Consider the following 17741-nt stretch of genomic DNA (forward strand, 5'->3'; position numbering starts at 1 on the left):
TTTTTGCTCAGATGTGCTACCAAATATTATTTGCAGAGCCAAGAATCATCTCATATTATTTATTTACAGAATTATTTTATGTACACAAGCATACAACTTTTTTCTATTAAGAAGCTTTGAAATAATGTAGGGCATGTTTCTAAAGCTTTTTTCCAAGGATATGAAAGGACTTTACAGACATGCCCTTTAGTTCTACTAACTAATCTCACGTGGCCATTTCAGAGATCAGTTCAGTCGCTCAGTCGTGTCCGACTCTTCGCGACGCCATGAATCGCAACACACCGGGCCTTCCTGTCCATCACCAACTCCAGGAGTTCACTCAGACTCACGTCCATCGAGTCAGTGATGCCATCCAGACATCTCATCCTCTGTCGTCCCCTTCTCCTCCTGCCCCAATCCCTACCAGCATCAGAGTCTTTTTCAATGAGTCAACTCTTTACATGAGGTGACCAAAGTACTGGAGTTTCAGCTTCATCATCATTCCCTCCAAAGAAATCCCAGGACTGATCTCCTTCAGAATGGACTGGTTGGATCTCCTTGTAGTCCAAGGGACTCTCAAGAGTCTTCTCCAACACCACAGTTCAAAAGCATCAATTCTTTGGTGTTCAGCCTTCTTCACAGTCCAACTTTCACAGCCATACATGACCACAGGAAAAACCATAGCCTTGACTAGACGAACCTTTGTTGGCAAAGTAATGTCTCTGCTTTTGAATATGCTATCTAGGTTGGTCATAACTTTCCTTCCAAGGAGTAAGTGTCTTTTAATTTCATGGCTGCAGTCACCATCTGTAGTGACTTTGGAGCCCCAAAAAATAAAGTCAGACATTGTTTACACTGTTTCCCTATCTATTTCCCATGAAGTGATGGGACCAGATGCCATGATCTTCGTTTTCTGAATGTTGAGCTTTAAGCCAACTTTTTCACTCTCCTCTTTCACTTTCATCAAGAGGCTTTTTAGTTCCTCTTCACTTTCTGCCATAAGGGTGGTGTCATCTGCATATCTGAGGTTATTGATATTTCTCCTGGCAATCTTGATTCCAGCTTGTCTTTCTTCCAGTCCAGAGTTTCTCATGATGTACTCTGCATATAAGTTAAATCAGCAGGATGATGATATACAGCCTTGACGTACTCCTTTTCCTATTTGGAACCAGTCTGTTCTTCCATTTCCAGTTCTAACTGTTGCTTCCTGACCTGCATACAGATTTCTCAAGAGGCAGGTCAGGTGGTCTGGTACTCCCATCTCTTTCAGAATTGTCCACAGTTTATTGTGATCCACACAGTCAAAGGCTTTGGCATAGTCAATAAAGCAGAAATAGATGTTTTTCTGGAACTCTCTTGCTTTATCCATGATCCAGCAGATGTTGGCAATTTGATCTCTGGTTCCTCTGCCTTTTCTAAAACCAGCTTGAACATCAGGAAGTTCACTGTTCATGTATTGCTGAAGCCTGGCTTGGAGAATTTTGAGCATTACTTTACTAGCATGTGAGATGACTGCAATTTTGCGGTAGTTTGAGCATTCTTTGGCATGGCCTTTCTTTGGGATTGGAATGAAAACTGACCTTTTCCACTGCTGAGTTTTCCAAATTTGCTGGCATATTGAGTGCAGCACTTTCACAGCATCATCTTTCAGGATTTGAAATAGCTCAACTGGAATTCCATCACCTCCACTAGCTTTGTTCGTAGTGATGTTTTCTAAGGCGCACTTGACTTCACATTCCAGGATGTATGGCTCTAGGTCAGTGATCACACCATCGTGATTATCTGGGTCATGAAGATCTTTTTTGTACAGTTCTTCTGTGTCTTCTTGCCACCTCTTCCTAATATCTTCTGCTTCTGTTAGGTCCATACCATTTCTGTCCTTTATCGAGCCCATGTTTGCATGAAATGTTCCCTTGGTATCTCGAATTTTCTTGAAGAGATCTCTAGTCTTTCACATTCTGTTTTCCTCTATTTCTTTGCATTGATCGCTGAGGAAGGCTTTCTTATCTCTTCTTGCTATTCTTTGGAACTTTGCATTCAGATGCTTATATCTTTCCTTTTCTCCTTTGCTTTTTGCTTCTCTTCTTCTCACAGCTATTTGTAAGGCCTCCCCAGACAGCCATTTTGCTTTTTTGCATTTCTTTTCCATAGGAATGGTCTTGATCCCTGTCTCCTGTACAATGTCACGAAAGTCATTCCATAGTTCATCAGGCACTCTATCTATCAGATCTAGGCCTTTAAATCTATTTCTCACTTCCACTGTATAATCATAAGGGATTTGATTTAGATCATACCTGAATGGTCTAGTGGTTTTCCCTACTTTCTTCAATTTAAGTCTGAATTTGGTAATAAGGAGTTCATGATCTGAGCCACAGTCAGCTCCTAGTCTTGTTTTTGTTGACTGTATACAGCTTTTCCATCTTTGCCTGAAAAGAATATAATCAGTCTGATTTCAGTGTTGACCATCTGGTGATGTCCATGTGTAGAGTCTTCTCTTGTGTTGTTGGAAGAGGGTGTTTGCTATGACCAGTGCATTTTCTTGGCAAAACGCTATTAGTCTTTGCCCTGCTTCATTCCGTATTCCAAGGCCAAATTTGCCTGTTACTCCAGGTGTTTCTTGACTTCCTACTTTTGCATTCCAGTCCCCTATAATGAAAAGGACATCTTTTTTGGGTGTTAGTTCTAAAAGCACTTGTAGGTCTTCATAGAACCGTTCAACTTCAGCTTCTTCAGTGTTACTGGTTGGGGCATAGACTTGGATTACTGTGATATTGAATGGTTTGCCTTGGAAACGAACAGAGATCATACTGTTGTTTTTGAGATTGCATCCAAGTACTGCATTTTGGAATCTTTTGTTGACCATGATGGCTACTCCATTTCTTCTGAGGGATTTCTGCCCGTAGTAGTAGATATAATGGTCATCTGAGTTAAATTCACCCATTCAAGTCCATTTTAGTTCACTGATTCCTAGAATGTCTACATTCACTCTTGCCATCTCTTTTTTGACCACTTTCAATTTGCCTTGATTCATGGACCTGACATTCCAGGTTCCTATGCAATATTGCTCTTTACAGCATCGGACGCTCCTTCTATCACCAGTCACATCCACAGCTGGGTATTGTTTTTGCTTTGACTCCATCCCTTCCTTCTTTCTGGAGTTATTTCTCCACTGATCTCCAGTAGCATATTGGGCCCCTACTGACCTGGGGAGTTCCTCTTTTAGTATCCTATCATTTTGCCTTTTCATACTGTTCATGGGGTTCTTAAGGCAAGAATACTGAAGTGGTTTGCCATTCCCTTCTCCAGTGGACCACATTCTGTCAGATCTCTCCATCAAGACCCGCCCGTCTTGGGTTGCCCCACGGGCATGGCTTAGATTCATTGAGTTAGACAAGGCTGTGGTCCTAGTGTGGTTAGATTGACTAGTTTTCTGTGAGTATGGTTTCAGTGTGTTTGCCTTCTGATGCCCTCTTGCAACACCTACCATCTTACTTGGGTTTCTCTTACCTGGGCGTGGGGTATCTCTTCACGGCTGCTCCAGCAAAGCGCAGCCGCTGCTCCTTACCTTGGACGAGGGGTATCTCCTCACCACCGCCCTTCCTGACCTTCAACATGGGATAGGTCCTCTAGGCCCTCAAAACCTAAAGCTAAGGAATCTAAGCTCATTTATTTTCTACTGTAACAACAAGTCATAAATCTAACAGCCAGAGGAAATCTTTAAATATCAGGACTGAATGTTCTAAAAAGGTCTTCCCATTTTTCTTGAAAGGGATACCTTTGAAAAAAACTTTTTCAAACTGTGGTAAAATACACATAAAATTTACTAGATTAACCACTTTAAATGCACAGTTCAGTGGTATTTAATGCATTCACATTGTTGTACAGCCATCATCACCATCCAGTGACAGATCTTTCATCTTGAAGAACTGAAACTCTGTACCCATTAAACAACAACCCCCCTCTCCTGGCCACTCCTGGCACCCACCATTCTATGTCCTGTATCCATGAATTTACTACTCTAGGTACTTCCTGTTAGTAGAATCATACAATATTTGCCCTTTGTGACTGGCTTATTTCACTTAACTCAGTTTTCTCAAGGTTTATCTGTGCTATAGCATGTGTTAGAATTTTCTTCTTTTTTAAGGCTGTATAATATTTAACTGTATGCATATGTACCACATTTTGTTTGTTGATTCATATGTCAATAGACCCTTGGGTGCCTCCATCTTTTTGCTGTTGAGAATAATGCTCTATATAACATGTATGTTCTAGTATCTCTTCAAGACCTTTCTTCCAATTCTTTTGGGTTTATACTCTAAAGTAGAATTGCTAGGTTATATGATAATTCTATCTTTAATTTTTCAGAGCGACCAACAAGTTGATTTCCATAGTGGCTGTTCTATTCTACATTCCTATCAGCAATGAATAAGGATTCTAATTTCTCTACATCCTTGCCAACACTTGTCATTTTCTTCTTTTCTCTCTCTTTTCTTTGATAGCAGACATCTTAAGGGGTGTGAGGTGGCATTCACTAGAGTCTGAAAAGAATATCTTGGTTTCAAAACTACTTAGAGTAATTTCAGGTATTTTAAAGGCCATGGGTAGGTAATCCAAGTCCACATTCGCCTTCCTTTGGGTGCCACGTTGTACATACTTCCTGATAAACAGGTATTTCAGGACACATTACACCCACATTCCAGGAAGCACATTTGCCTGGCTCTTTTTTCTCATCTCTTCTCTGTTCCTCATCTCAAGAGAGTATTTTACTGAGTTTCCTTTGATGGGCAGGTGATTACCGAATATATAAATAAAAACTCAAATTTTTTAAAAGAAATCACAAATCTGTCAAAGCAGAGGACAAGATGATATATAAGGACACAGGGCATATGTTGCCCTTGGCTATATACCTGGAGGATAGTAATTTCACAGTATATATCACAGAATTATATTGAGTGAATGAACCACAAGGAATGATAGGAGTGTCTACTGTGCACATAGTCCAGTCTCCAAAACTTTCCCTGAAAGTTATACTTCTTTCAGAAGAAGAAGACAAAAGAATCAGAGCCCAGGAAGAGATGGCCAATTCAACACTCCACCATCACAGCAGGGACATATGGGTCTACATGAAGCACTTCACACTCACCGACCTATTTTGTCTTCGCCACAGTTTAAGAGGCTGATACTCTTAGCTGCCTTGTAAGACAGAGAAAACTGAGGTTCATAGGAACAGAATTCTGAGTCCCCTGCTCTTCCTCACTAGTCTGTCTTGCCTCCCAGGTGAAAATTATTCATTAATAGCTAAATCATCAAAATCTCCCCAAAGCATCTATATAGCCTATACTTTTCAAAGCCCCACAATTTCACAGAAAGTTCTCCAAGGAGATAATCACCTTTGAAAAGATATCCTTATTTCCTACAGTAAAATTACATCTGTAAGACACTTATTAATAAAATTTATGTTTCCCTACAGGAAACTCTCCAGCACTAAACAAACAGTTTATCCTTCTCAGAATTATGTGATTATCAGCAGATAAAACTATGGAAACTGAGGAAGTCTGAGTCCAGAAATCTATCTCAGTAAGTTATTAAATCACACGCACACAAAACTGACAAATGAACAAAAAAATGAAACATGGTATCTGATGAAAGTGTCTGTTGAAAATACCTTCTGCTAAAAATATGCTCTATTGGGAAAAAAATGATCACCTCATTCACTTAATTTGAAAAAAAATCAAATTAAAGCACTTAAACTTAAATGCCTTATAAAAAGAACATGTGAGAATGCTCTGCTGTGCCTACCTGAGGTGCAACTGACATTTTCTTCCTTAAATCGTGCAGTCCAATATACGTTGTCAAGATGTCATCAATGAAAATGCCACCTTCAGGTTCTGACAACCTAAAAAGGGCAGCAATGAGGGAACTTTTTCCAGCTCCTGTTCTTCCCACGATGCCATACTGTAAAGAGACCCAGGGGGATGAAGGATTAACAGGAGGCACAAAACCCAGGAGAACCCTGATTGTTGAAGATGAATCTTAAAAATTCTATTATATATAAAGAGTAGCCTGTAAGTTTCTCAAGCATGGCCCTACTGATATTTTGGACCAGGCAATTCACAATTCACTGTTGAGGGGTTGGGGGCCTGTCCTGTATATTGTAGGACGTTTAACAGTAACCATGAACCCACTAGATACCAGATGCAACCCCGAAATTGTGGCAACCAAAAATGACAGAAATTCACAAATGCCCCTGATTGAGACCACCATCATCCCAAGAATATATAATATAAACTAGAGTCACTTTCATGCCTTCTAAAAATGTCAGGCAATTTTATTCAAATTTCCCTGAATAAATGCTTAATATGCAGAAAATTGTTTGTTTTCTGAAATTATCACATAGTATCCATTATGTGGTATGTTAAAGGGAGAGACATGTATGTGTATCTGGTGTGTGTGTGGGGGGTGTATGTGTGTGTAACTAACAGTCGTAAATAAAGGAAGAAGATGACTTAAAAAATAATCTGCTGGCAGTGAAAAACCAGCAGTCTCCTAAGTGGTCCATAAGAAGTCAGCTTTTACTCCCTGGGTAATTTGACCTTGAGATTTACATGGATAATTTTACAGAGATCTCGACTAGTCAAATCAGAAGTGTTATACACAAAAAGTACTCACTTTCTCAGGGATATGTCATTTATTTAAGAGAAATTATTCTTTAGTAGAAAAATGAAATCACTTCCTGATATTACATATCTTAATTATATTCCATCTTGAAAAGAAACATCTTCAAATACAAAATGCAGGTCTCAGTCTTGAAAGACAGAGGCCAGTAGACAAAATGCACATAATGAGATAAACAACAACACAGTGTTTGCTGTTTACATGGGACCTTTTATCAGGGCATTTCAAAAGGCTTTGTATTAATACATTAATACTTGCAACTAAACCTTGGAAAAATACATGTCAAGTGTCAGTCTATTTATTAAAAACAAAAGCAGAAAGAAATTAAGTGTATAAACAGTAAGATTAAAGAATCAATATAATGCAGGTAACATGCTGGTAAGGAATAAAACCACATTCAAATATATATGCAGAAACTGGCTTTTTTCACCAATGAATTTTATAGTAAAAGAAAGTTTTAGTCACTCAGTTGTGTCTGACTCTTTGCGACCCCATGGACTGTAGCCCGCCAGGCTCCTCTCATGGAATTCTCCAGGCAAGAATACTATAGTGGGTTGCCATTTCCTACTCCAGGGGATCTTCCTGACCCAGGGATGGAGCCCAGGTTTCCTGCCTTGCAGGCAGATTCTCTACCATTGAATCACCAGGGAAGCCCAACTGCAAATTCCCTGAAAGAAGCTTTCCAAGAGATGATTTACATCTCTATTTAGAATCTGGAACTGATGAGAGTGTATGATGTGCTTGTATCATTTATAAATCAGTAGTTTTAAAACTCATGTGTTTAAAAAAAGAACAACTAAATCTTTCTGAGCAATATAATCAAAATGCTTGGAACTTTTCATGTTTTCTGATTTGAATACGTCTTAAGTTTCAAATCCTAGTCTGTCAAATCAATCATGGCATTTCAAAAAAGAATTTATCTTTATAGAGATTAAACATAAGAAACGTGGGTTTAGCTAATTTTATTATCTTATAAAGATAATACAATGAATATAAGACATTTTACTGTTGTTCAGTCACTCCGTCATGTCTGACTCTTTGTGACACCAAGGACTGCAGCATGCCATGATTCCCTATCCTTCACTATCTCTTGGAGTTTTCTCAAACTATGTCCATTGAATTGGGGATGCCATCCAACCATCTCATCCTCTGTCATCTCCTTCTCCTCCTGATTCAATCTCTCCCAGCATCAGGGTCTTTTCGAATGAAGCAGCTCTTCACATCAGGTAGCCAAAGTACTGGAGCTTCAGTTTGAGCATTAGTTCTTTGAATGAATATTCAGGACTGATTTCTTTTAGGATGGACTGGTTGGAGCCCCTTGCTGTCCAAGGGACTCTCAAGAATCTTCTCCACCACCACAGTTCAAAAGCATCAATTCTTCAGTGCCCAGCCTTCTTTATGACCTAACTCTTATATCTGTACATCAATACTGGAAAAACCATAGCTTTAACTATACGCACCTTTGTCAGCAAAGTAATATCTCTGCTTTTTAATATGCTGTCTAGGTTTGTTGTAGTTTTTCTTACAAGAAGCAAGCATCTTTTAATTTCATGGATGCAATCACCGTCCACAGTGATTTTGGAGCCTAAGAAAATAAAGTCTATCACCGTTTCCATTGTTTCCCCATCTATTTGCCATAAAGTGATAGAACCAGATGCCATGATTTTCGTTTTTTGCATGTTGAGTTTTAAGCCATCTTTTTCACTCTCCTCTTTCACCTTTATCAAGAAGCTCCTTAATTCCTCTTCACTCTCTGCCATAAGGGTGGTGTCATCTGCATATATGAGGTTATTGACATTTCTCTTGGCAATCTTGATTCCAGCTTGAGGTTCATCCAGCCCAGCATTTCGCATGTTGTACTGTGTATATAAGTTAAATAATCAGGGTGACAATATACAGCCTTGAAGTACCCCTTCTCCAATTTTGAACCAGTCTGTTGTTCCACGTCCAGTTCTAACTGTTGCTTCTTGATCAGCATATAGGCTTCTCAGGACATTTTGTACTTTATGATTAACCCTAATTCATAGAATATAGATGGGCCATTCTCTGCATACAGGCAGATTGTAGTGTGTACATATGTAGCTTATGTGTTCTGTGTACAGGCAGGCCTCAAAGATATTTTGGATTTTGCTCCAGACCACTTCAACAATGTGAATATCATAAAATAAAGCAAGTTAAATGAATTTTTTGTTTCTATGTACAAATAAAAGTTATGTTTATACTATACTATAGTCTAATGATGTACAATAGCATTATATATAAAAATGCACATACCTTTATTTTCAATACTTTACTGCTAAAAGAATGCTAATCATCTGAGCATTTATAGGGTAGTAGTAAAAATCACTCATCACAGATCAGAATAATAAATATAATAATGATAAAATGGTTTGAAATACTGCAAGAATTATCAAAATGTGACAGAGAAACATGAAGTGAGCATATGCTGTAGGAAAAGTGGTGTTGATGTCCTTGCCTGACACAGCATTGCCATAAATGTCCAATTTGTTTTTTTTTAAAGCATTATCTGTGAAGCACAATACAGTAGGTGTGCCTGTATTTCTGCATGTCCTCATACATAAATCAACACACATCAGGACATAGGTGAGAACTAATCTGTGAGAATATTTGTATGTTCCCACGTTATCAGCTCTACTGAAACTGATCCATCTGTGCAAACAGGAACATCTGTAAACTTTGGGTAAATGGGCTGAGATATGCAGGGGCACTGAGGACTGCTCATGACCACAGGACTGTGTGTTCCAAACTCCAGCAAAGAGAACTAAAAAACCAGGGAATTTCCCTGGCATTCCAGTGGTTAAGATTCTGTTCTTAAACTGCAGAAAGCGTGGGTTCAATCCCCAGTCAGGGAAATAAGATACCACATGGTGTGTGGCCACAGGCCCCCAAAAAGAAAAAGGCAACTCAAAGAAAATCTGACTCTGATTATTCCTAGAATTCAGTTGTCAAAGCTATAGTCTGGATGCCTTATCTGGGTAACCAAAGGGTTTTACCAGTTGCGCATGGAGAGTATCACCAGTATCAGTAAGCTTACATTCTTCAATCTAAACATACTTGGAGGGCTTCCCTGGTGGCTCAGTGGGAAAGAATCTGCCTGCCAATGCAGGACAGATGTGTTCAATCCCTCGTCCAGTAGAATCCCACCTGCTGCAAAGCAACTAAGCCCATGAGCCACAACTATTGAGCCTGCGCTCTAGAACCTGGCAACCACAACTACAGGCCTGAGCTTACAGTCCACAGCTACTGAAGCCCTTGAACATTGTAGCCCAAGATCTTAACAAGAGAAGACACCACAATGAGAAGTCTACACGCAGCAACTAGAGAAAAGCTCGAGCAGCAACAGAGACCCAGCACAGCCAAAAATAAATAAGTAAAATTATAAAGATACTTGGAGAAAATCTTCTGTTATTTGTTTTGCAATGGCCCCTTTCTGTTTTTCCAACCAGGTTGGTCTCTGATGATGACACTTGTTAGACACTTGCTCCTGGATCTCTCTTCACACATCAAATGCAACATAATCAACCCCCAATGCTCCACACAAAGCAACCCCTTCATCTGTCTTCCCCATTTGACTCTCATTACTTCTTTTCCAGGTTCACAGTGTTTAAAAAGTAAATTAAAATAAACTCTTTCCTTAATCATAATCAGTGCAAATGAATTTAAAAAGTAAATAAATACTAGCTATACCCTAGAACTCTGAAAAACACATTCTTAAGATGATGTTTTTACTTTCTAGGCTTCTGTATGTGTTTTTTTACTGCTGTTGTATTTTTTTTGTATGTGATCTTAAAGACACAAGTTCACATATTTAAACAAAATGGGATTAAAGAAGTTTTGGCCACAACAATCAGAGCAGAAAAAGAAATAAAAGGAATCCAAATTGGAAACGAAGAAGTAAAACTCTCACTATTTGCAGATGACATGACCCTCTACATAGAAAACCCTAAAGACTCCACCAGAAAATTACTAGAACTAATCAATTATTATAGTAAAGTTTCAGGATATAAAATCAACACACAGAAATCCCTTGCATTCCTATACACTAATAATGAGAAAATAGAAAGAGAAATTAAGGAAACAATTCCATTCACCATTGCAACGGAAAGAATAAAATACTTAGGAATATATCTACCTAAAGAAACTAAAGACCTATATATAGAAAACTATAAAACACTGGTGAAAGAAATCAAAGAGGACACTAATAGATGGAGAAATATACCATGTTCATGGATTGGAAGAATCAATATAGTGAAAATGAGTATACTACCCAAAGCAATTTATAGATTCAATGCAATCCCTATCAAGCTACCAATGGTATTCTTCACAGAGCTAGAACAAATAATTTCACAATTTGTATGCAAATACAGAAAACCTTGAATAGCCAAAGCGATCTTGAGAAAGAAGAATGGAACTGGAGGAATCAACTTACCTGACTTCAGGCTCTATTACAAAGCCACAGTTATCAAGACAGTATGGTACTGGCACAAAGACAGAAATACTGATCAAAATAGAAAGCCCAGAGATAAATTCACGCACATATGGACACCTTATCTTTGACAAAGGAGGCAAGAATATACAATGGATTAAAGACAATCTCTTTAACAAGTGGTGCTGGGAAAACTGGTCAACCACTTGTAAAAGAATGAAACTAGAACACTTTCTAACACCATACACAAAATAAACTCAAAATAGATTAAAGATCTCAATGTAAGACCAGAAACTATAAAACTCCTAGAGGAGAACATAGGCAAAACACTCTCCGACATACCTCACAGAAGGATGCTCTATGACCCACCTCCCAGAATATTGGAAATAAAAGCAAAAATAAACAAATGGGACCTAATTAAACTTAAAAGCTTCTGCACATCAAAGGAAACTATTAACAAGGTGAAAAGACAGCCTTCAGAATGGGAGAAAATAATCGCAAATGAAGCAACTGACAAACAACTAATCTCAAAAATATACAAGCAACTCCTACAGCTCAACTCCAGAAAAATAAATGACCCAATCAAAAAATGGGCCAAAGAACTAAATAGACATTTCTCCAAAGAAGACATACAGATGGCTAACAAACACATGAAAAGGTGCTCAACATCACTCATTATCAGAGAAATGCAAATCAAAACCACTATGAGGTACAATTTCACGCCAGTCAGAATGGCTGCGATCCAAAAGTCTACAAGCAATAAATGCTGGAGAGCATGTGGAGAAAAGGGAACCCTCTTACACTGTTGGTGGGAATGCAAACTAGTACAGCCACTATGGAGAACAGTGTGGAGATTCCTTAAAAAACTGGAAATAGAACTGCCTTATGATCCAGCAATCCCACTGCTGGGCATACACACCGAGGAAACCAGAAGGGAAAGAGACACGTGTACCCCAATGTTCATCACAGCACTGTTTATAATAGCCAGGACATGGAAGCAACCTAGATGTCCATCAGCAGATGAATGGATAAGAAAGCAGTGGTACATATACACAATGGAGTATTACTCAGCCATTAAAAAGAATACATTTAAATCAGTTCTAATGAGGTGGATGAAACTGGAACCTATTATACAGAGTGAAGTAAGCCAGAAAGAAAAACACTAATACAGTATACTAATGCATATATATGGAATTTAGAAAGATGGTAACAATAACCCTGTGTACGAGACAGCAAAAGAGACACTGATATATAGATCAGTCTTATGGACTCTGTGGGAGAGGGAGAGGGTGGGGAGATTTGGGAGAATGGCATTGAAACATGTATAATATCATGTATGAAACAAGTCACCAGTCCAGGTTTGATGCACGATACTGGATGCTTGGGGCTGGTGCACTGGGACGACCCAGAGGGAGAGTATGGGGAGGGAGGAGGGAGGAGGGTTCAGGATGGGGAACACAGATATACCTGTGGCGGATTCATTTCTATATATGGCAAAACTAATACAATATTGTAAAGTTTAAAAATAAAATAGAATTAAAAAAATAAAGTGAACATACTGTTATATGTGTTTTCATTTAGTATTTCATTAAGATATTTACTGTAATGATTGTATAATATTATAGTACATGCGATCATTTATTTAACAAATCCTCTATGACTGCATCAAATAGTAAGCTGTTGTAAATAACTCTGTGTTAAATATCCCTGAAACTTAATCTTTGCAAACAACCTTAATAATTTTCTCACATAAATTCTCTGATGTGAAATTGCTGAGAGTCAAGTATAAACCCCTTGGACAGCAAGTATAAATCCCTGGACAGCAGGAGATCATCCATTCAATCCTAAAGTAAATCAGTCCTGAATATTCATTGGAAGGACTGATGCTGAAGCTCCAATACTTTGGCCACCTGACACAAAGAGTCAACTCATTGGAAAAGACACTAATGCTGGGAAAGATTCAAGGCAGGAGGAAAAGGTGACGACAGAGGATGAGATGGCTGGATGGCATCACTGGTACAATAAACATGAACTTGGGCAAACTCCAGGAGATAGTGAGGGACAGAGAAGCCTGGTGTGGTCAGTCCATGGGGTGGCAAAGAGTCAGACATGACTAGGTGACTGAACAACAACAACAAAGCATGAAAATTTTCAGAGGAAGCTGTTAAGATTCTAACCTACCCTCCAGAAGTATGATGCCATTTTCTACTCCCACCTGTTTCCCTGCACATTCAAAAATCCAGTTGTTATAGGTTTGTTCTAATTGACATCAGTTTGATTTCAAAAAGTTGAATCACTTTCCCAAGAATCGTACTAGAGATGCAACAGCTTCTGGCTCCCTGCTTATCCCGCACCTGCCCACCCTGGTCCATGTGCTCTTACTTCTTAGATTAAACTCCTGAATGCTAGCTCAGGGCCCGTCACTCCATGTCAAGATGTCTCTTTTACAAAACTGTCCTCTCTAACCTCTCTATCCTTCATGTACATGAGTCAGCTTCCTTGGCATCACTAGGTAGTTGTGAGGGTTGAATGAAAAAATGTGTGTTACACACCTGGTATTTCCTTTTGTTGAATGCTTTGCAGGTGTCTGGTTCTTTATTCACTGGATCAGGGCATCATGCTTTTGCTTATGCTGGTCCCACCTCCCAGAATGCCTTCCACATGCATTTTCACCTGCTGAAGACCTAACCACACACCACTAAGTCTGGCTCACATGCCTAATTCCTTGGAAATGCTCTCCCTGTCCCCTTATATGTGGGCTTGTCCCAACCCTTACAGATGTTATGTCATTTTTTATTAATGTCTATAAAAATCATGACCTCCTAGTTTATAAAGCTAACATAGTCATTTTTTTTGTTTCTTCAACTAGACTGTATATGTTGACATCAGGAAATATATTGTATTTGACTTTACCATATTTGTATTACCTGTGGTGTCCTGAGACAAAGAAATTTCCACTGCGAGCTGAGAATTTTAATTCAGGCCAGAGAAATTTATGGAAAATCTATTACCATATTATTTAGGTATAAGATAAATCAGACAGAGAAAGGTACAGCAGATGGATCCTATAGCTATAAACACAACTTCAAATGTCCAACACCTCATTCTCATGGAACAGACAACACCTTCCGCAGTATAAGCGGTTAAGGTCATTTTCAGTTCAGTTCAGTCGCTCAGTCGTATCCAACTCTTTGCGACCCCATGAATTGCAGCATGCCAGGCCTCCCTGTCCATCACCAACTCCCAGAGTCTACACAAACCTATGTCCATCAAGTCTGTGATGCCATCCAGCCATCTCATCCTCTGTTGTCCCATTCTCTTCCTGCCCCCAATCCTTCCTAGCATTAGGTCTTTTCCAATGAGTCAATTCTTCACATGAGGTAGCCAAAGTATTGGAGTTTCAGCTTTAGCATCAGTCCTTCCAATGAACACCCAGGACTGAACTCCTTAAGGATGGACTGGTTGGATCCTTTTGCAGTCCAAGGGACTCTCAGGAGTCTGCTCCAACAGCACAGTTCAAAAGCATCAAATAAGCCCAGCTCTTTACATGAGGTGGCCAAAGTACTGGAGTTTCAGCTTCAACATCAGTCCTTCCAATGAACACCCAGGACTGATCTCCTTGCAGTCCAAGGGACTCTCAAGAGTCTTCTCCAACACCACAGTTCAAAAGCATCAATTCTTTGGCACTCAGCCTTCTTCACAGTCCAACTCTCACATCCATACATGACCACTGGAAAAACCATAGCCATGACCAGATGGACATTTGTTGGCAAAGTAATGTCTCTGCTTTCTAATATGCTGTCTAGATTGGTCATAACTTTCCTTCCAAGGAGTAAGTGTCTTTTAATTTCATGGCTGAAATCATCATCTGCAGTGATTTTGGAGCCCAGAAAAATAAAGGTTGACACTGTTTCCACTGTGTCCCTATCTATTTGCCATGAAGTGATGGGACCAGATACCATGATCTTCATTTTCTGAATGTTGAGCTTTAAGCCAACTTTGTCACTCTGCTCTTTCACTTTCATCAAGAGGCTCTTTAGTTCTTCTTCACTTTCTGCCATAAGGGTGGTGTCATCTGCATATCTGAGGTTATTGATATTTCTCCCGGCAATCTTGATTCCAGCTTGTGCTTCCACCAGCCCAGCGTTACTCATGATGTACTCTGCATATAAGTTAAATAAGCAGGGTGACAATATACAGCCTTGACGTACTCCTTTTCCTATTTGGAACCAGTCTGTTCTTCCATGTCCAGTTCTAACTGTAGCTTCCTGACCTGCATATAGGTTTCTCAAGAAAAAGTTCAGATGATCTGGTACTCCCATCTCTTTCAGAATTGTCCACAGTTTATGGTGATCCACACAGTCAAAGGCTTTGGCATAGTCAATAAAGCAGAAATAGATGTTTTTCTGGAACTCTCTTGCTTTTTCGATGATCTAGCAGATGTTGGCAATTTGAACTCTGGTTCCTCTGCCTTTTCTAAAACCAGCTTGAACAACTGGAAGTTCACTGTTCACGTATTGCTGAAGCCGGGCTTGGAGATTTTTGAGCATTACTTTACTAGCATGTGAGATGAGTGCAATTATGTGGTAGTTTGAGCATTCTTTGGCATTGCCTTTCTTTGGGATTGGAATGAAAACTGACCTTTTCCAGTCCTGTGGCCACTGCTGAGTTTTCCACATTTGCTGGCATATTGAGTGCACCACTTTCACAGCATCATCTTTCAGGATTTGAAATAGCTCAACTGGAATTCCATCACCTCCACTAGTTTTGTTCGTAGTGATGCTTTCTAAGGCCCACTTGACTTCACATTCCAGGATGTCTGGCTGTAGGTGAGTGATCACACCATTGTGATTATCTGGATCGTGAAGATCTTTTATGTACAGTTCTTCTGTGTCTTCTTGCCACCTCTTCCTAATATCTTCTGCTTCTGTTAGGTCCATACCATTTCTGTCCTTTATTGAGCCCATCTTTGCATGAAATATTCCCTTTGTATCTCTAATTTTCTTGAAGAGGTCTCGAGTCTTTCCCATTCTGTTGTTTTCCTCTATTTCTTTGCATTGATCGCTGAGGAAGGCTTTCTTATCTCTCCTTGCTATTCTTTGGAATTCTGCATTCAGATGGGAATATCTTTCCTTTTCAGCTTTGCTTTTCACTTCTCTTCTTTTCACAGCTATATGTAAGGCCTCCGCAGACAGCCATTTTGCTTTTTTTGCATTTCTTTTCCATGGGGATGGTCTTGATCCCTGTCTCCTGTACAATGTCATGAACCTCATTCCATAGTTCATCAGGCACTCTGTCTATCAGATCTAGTCCCTTAAATCTATTTCTCACTTCCACTGTATAATTATAAGGGATTTGATTTAGGTCACACCTGAATGGTCTAGTGGTTTTCCCTACTTTCTTCAAGGTCATTTTACACCCTATGAAAATAATGACCATTTTTGTCTAAGCAGTTATTCTGGGTGCTTCACATGTCTTATCTTATTTAAGTTTTTCATCAACCCTACATCAATCCAATCACTTTCATTTTGCACAAGAAAAGATTGAAGCTTAGATTCATGAATTAGTCTGGTTGAAATATCAGAGCCCATAAGTAGCAGGATGGGACTCAAATCCACGTCTCTTGGCCTCTTTTCCATCTGCTGATGGGCCTCCTTATCCCCTGGATGGCCTGATACCTTATCATGTGTCTGTGTAGCTAGAACAGAGATAGTGGGAAGAGGTGTAGTTGGAGTTAAAGGAACAGACCTACCATAGAGATCTTATGGCCAGATAGTTAAAGCCTGCCATGGACACAGGCATATTTGTGGTGAGTGGGAACAAAGAGGGTACCTGAGGGCAGGCAGACCAGCTGTCAGCAGAAAGAACCAGCACCCACAGCCGGATTGAGAGAGAAACTTGCAGCTAAGTGAGACACATGGTACCTGTGGAACAGGCCAAACAGAACTCATGTCCTGTTTGTGGCAGCAAGACTCACTTTTGATCACATCAGGTGGTGAAAAAGCTACATATACACTGCTGCATGGGGCTGACTCTAAATCCAGGTCCAGGCAGGGCCGAGCCTATGGGAAATCCCTCCAGTTCCTGCACGAGGCCGATATGGGGAAAGACAGACAGCAGGATGAAAACTGCCTGTGATGAAGATAGACTCCCCTGGAAAGACACACATGATGTGGTGGAATCACACAGAATTAAATTATAATGTAAAGGTCCAATTTATAGAGCATGAAAGTAAATTTACTAGAAAGTAAATCTAGTGGCACAGAACATTTTAGAGCCTCCTGCTTAGTCGCAACAGAGACTTGGGAATTCTTGAGTTCAATTTCAAATTGTCAAAGGACATTTCTTGGAAATCACAGGTTATCACTCATCAAAAACTGCCCATGGGAGAGAAATGAGGAGGTCATGTTCAGATGCAATTCTGAGTCAAGAGGTCTAGGTGAACCTGAGATTCTGCATTTCTAAGAAGCTCCAGGAGATGCAGGTGCTGCTGGCCCTGGCACCACAGTCTGAGTCACAGGGAATTAGGAAGCCAGCAGGAGAAGTGGGCCAATCTGGGAGTGAAGAGAGGGGATTTTAAGAAAATATTGTGTAAAAAAGGAGAAAATTTAGGAAACTAATATTTTTGCACATTATAGCA

The 17741-nt window shown here is 39.6% G+C and overlaps 1 protein-coding gene across 1 annotated transcript in view; it reads right to left on the reverse strand.

Moving 5' to 3' along the window:
• The window catches only part of LOC147361945 (ATP-binding cassette sub-family C member 4-like), a 165716-nt gene that overhangs the window by 34230 nt on the left and 113745 nt on the right, over nucleotides 1-17741 (reverse strand). The window contains 1 exon segment of the mRNA XM_086330257.1: nucleotides 5779-5934. Within this exon segment, the coding sequence (XP_086186383.1) occupies nucleotides 5779-5934 (156 nt within the window).

Source organism: Bos grunniens, chromosome 12 (genome assembly GCF_055505025.1).
Source record: "Bos grunniens cultivar Pamir isolate PY7600 chromosome 12, Bosgru_T2T1.0, whole genome shotgun sequence".
Taxonomy (NCBI): domain Eukaryota; kingdom Metazoa; phylum Chordata; class Mammalia; order Artiodactyla; family Bovidae; genus Bos; species Bos grunniens.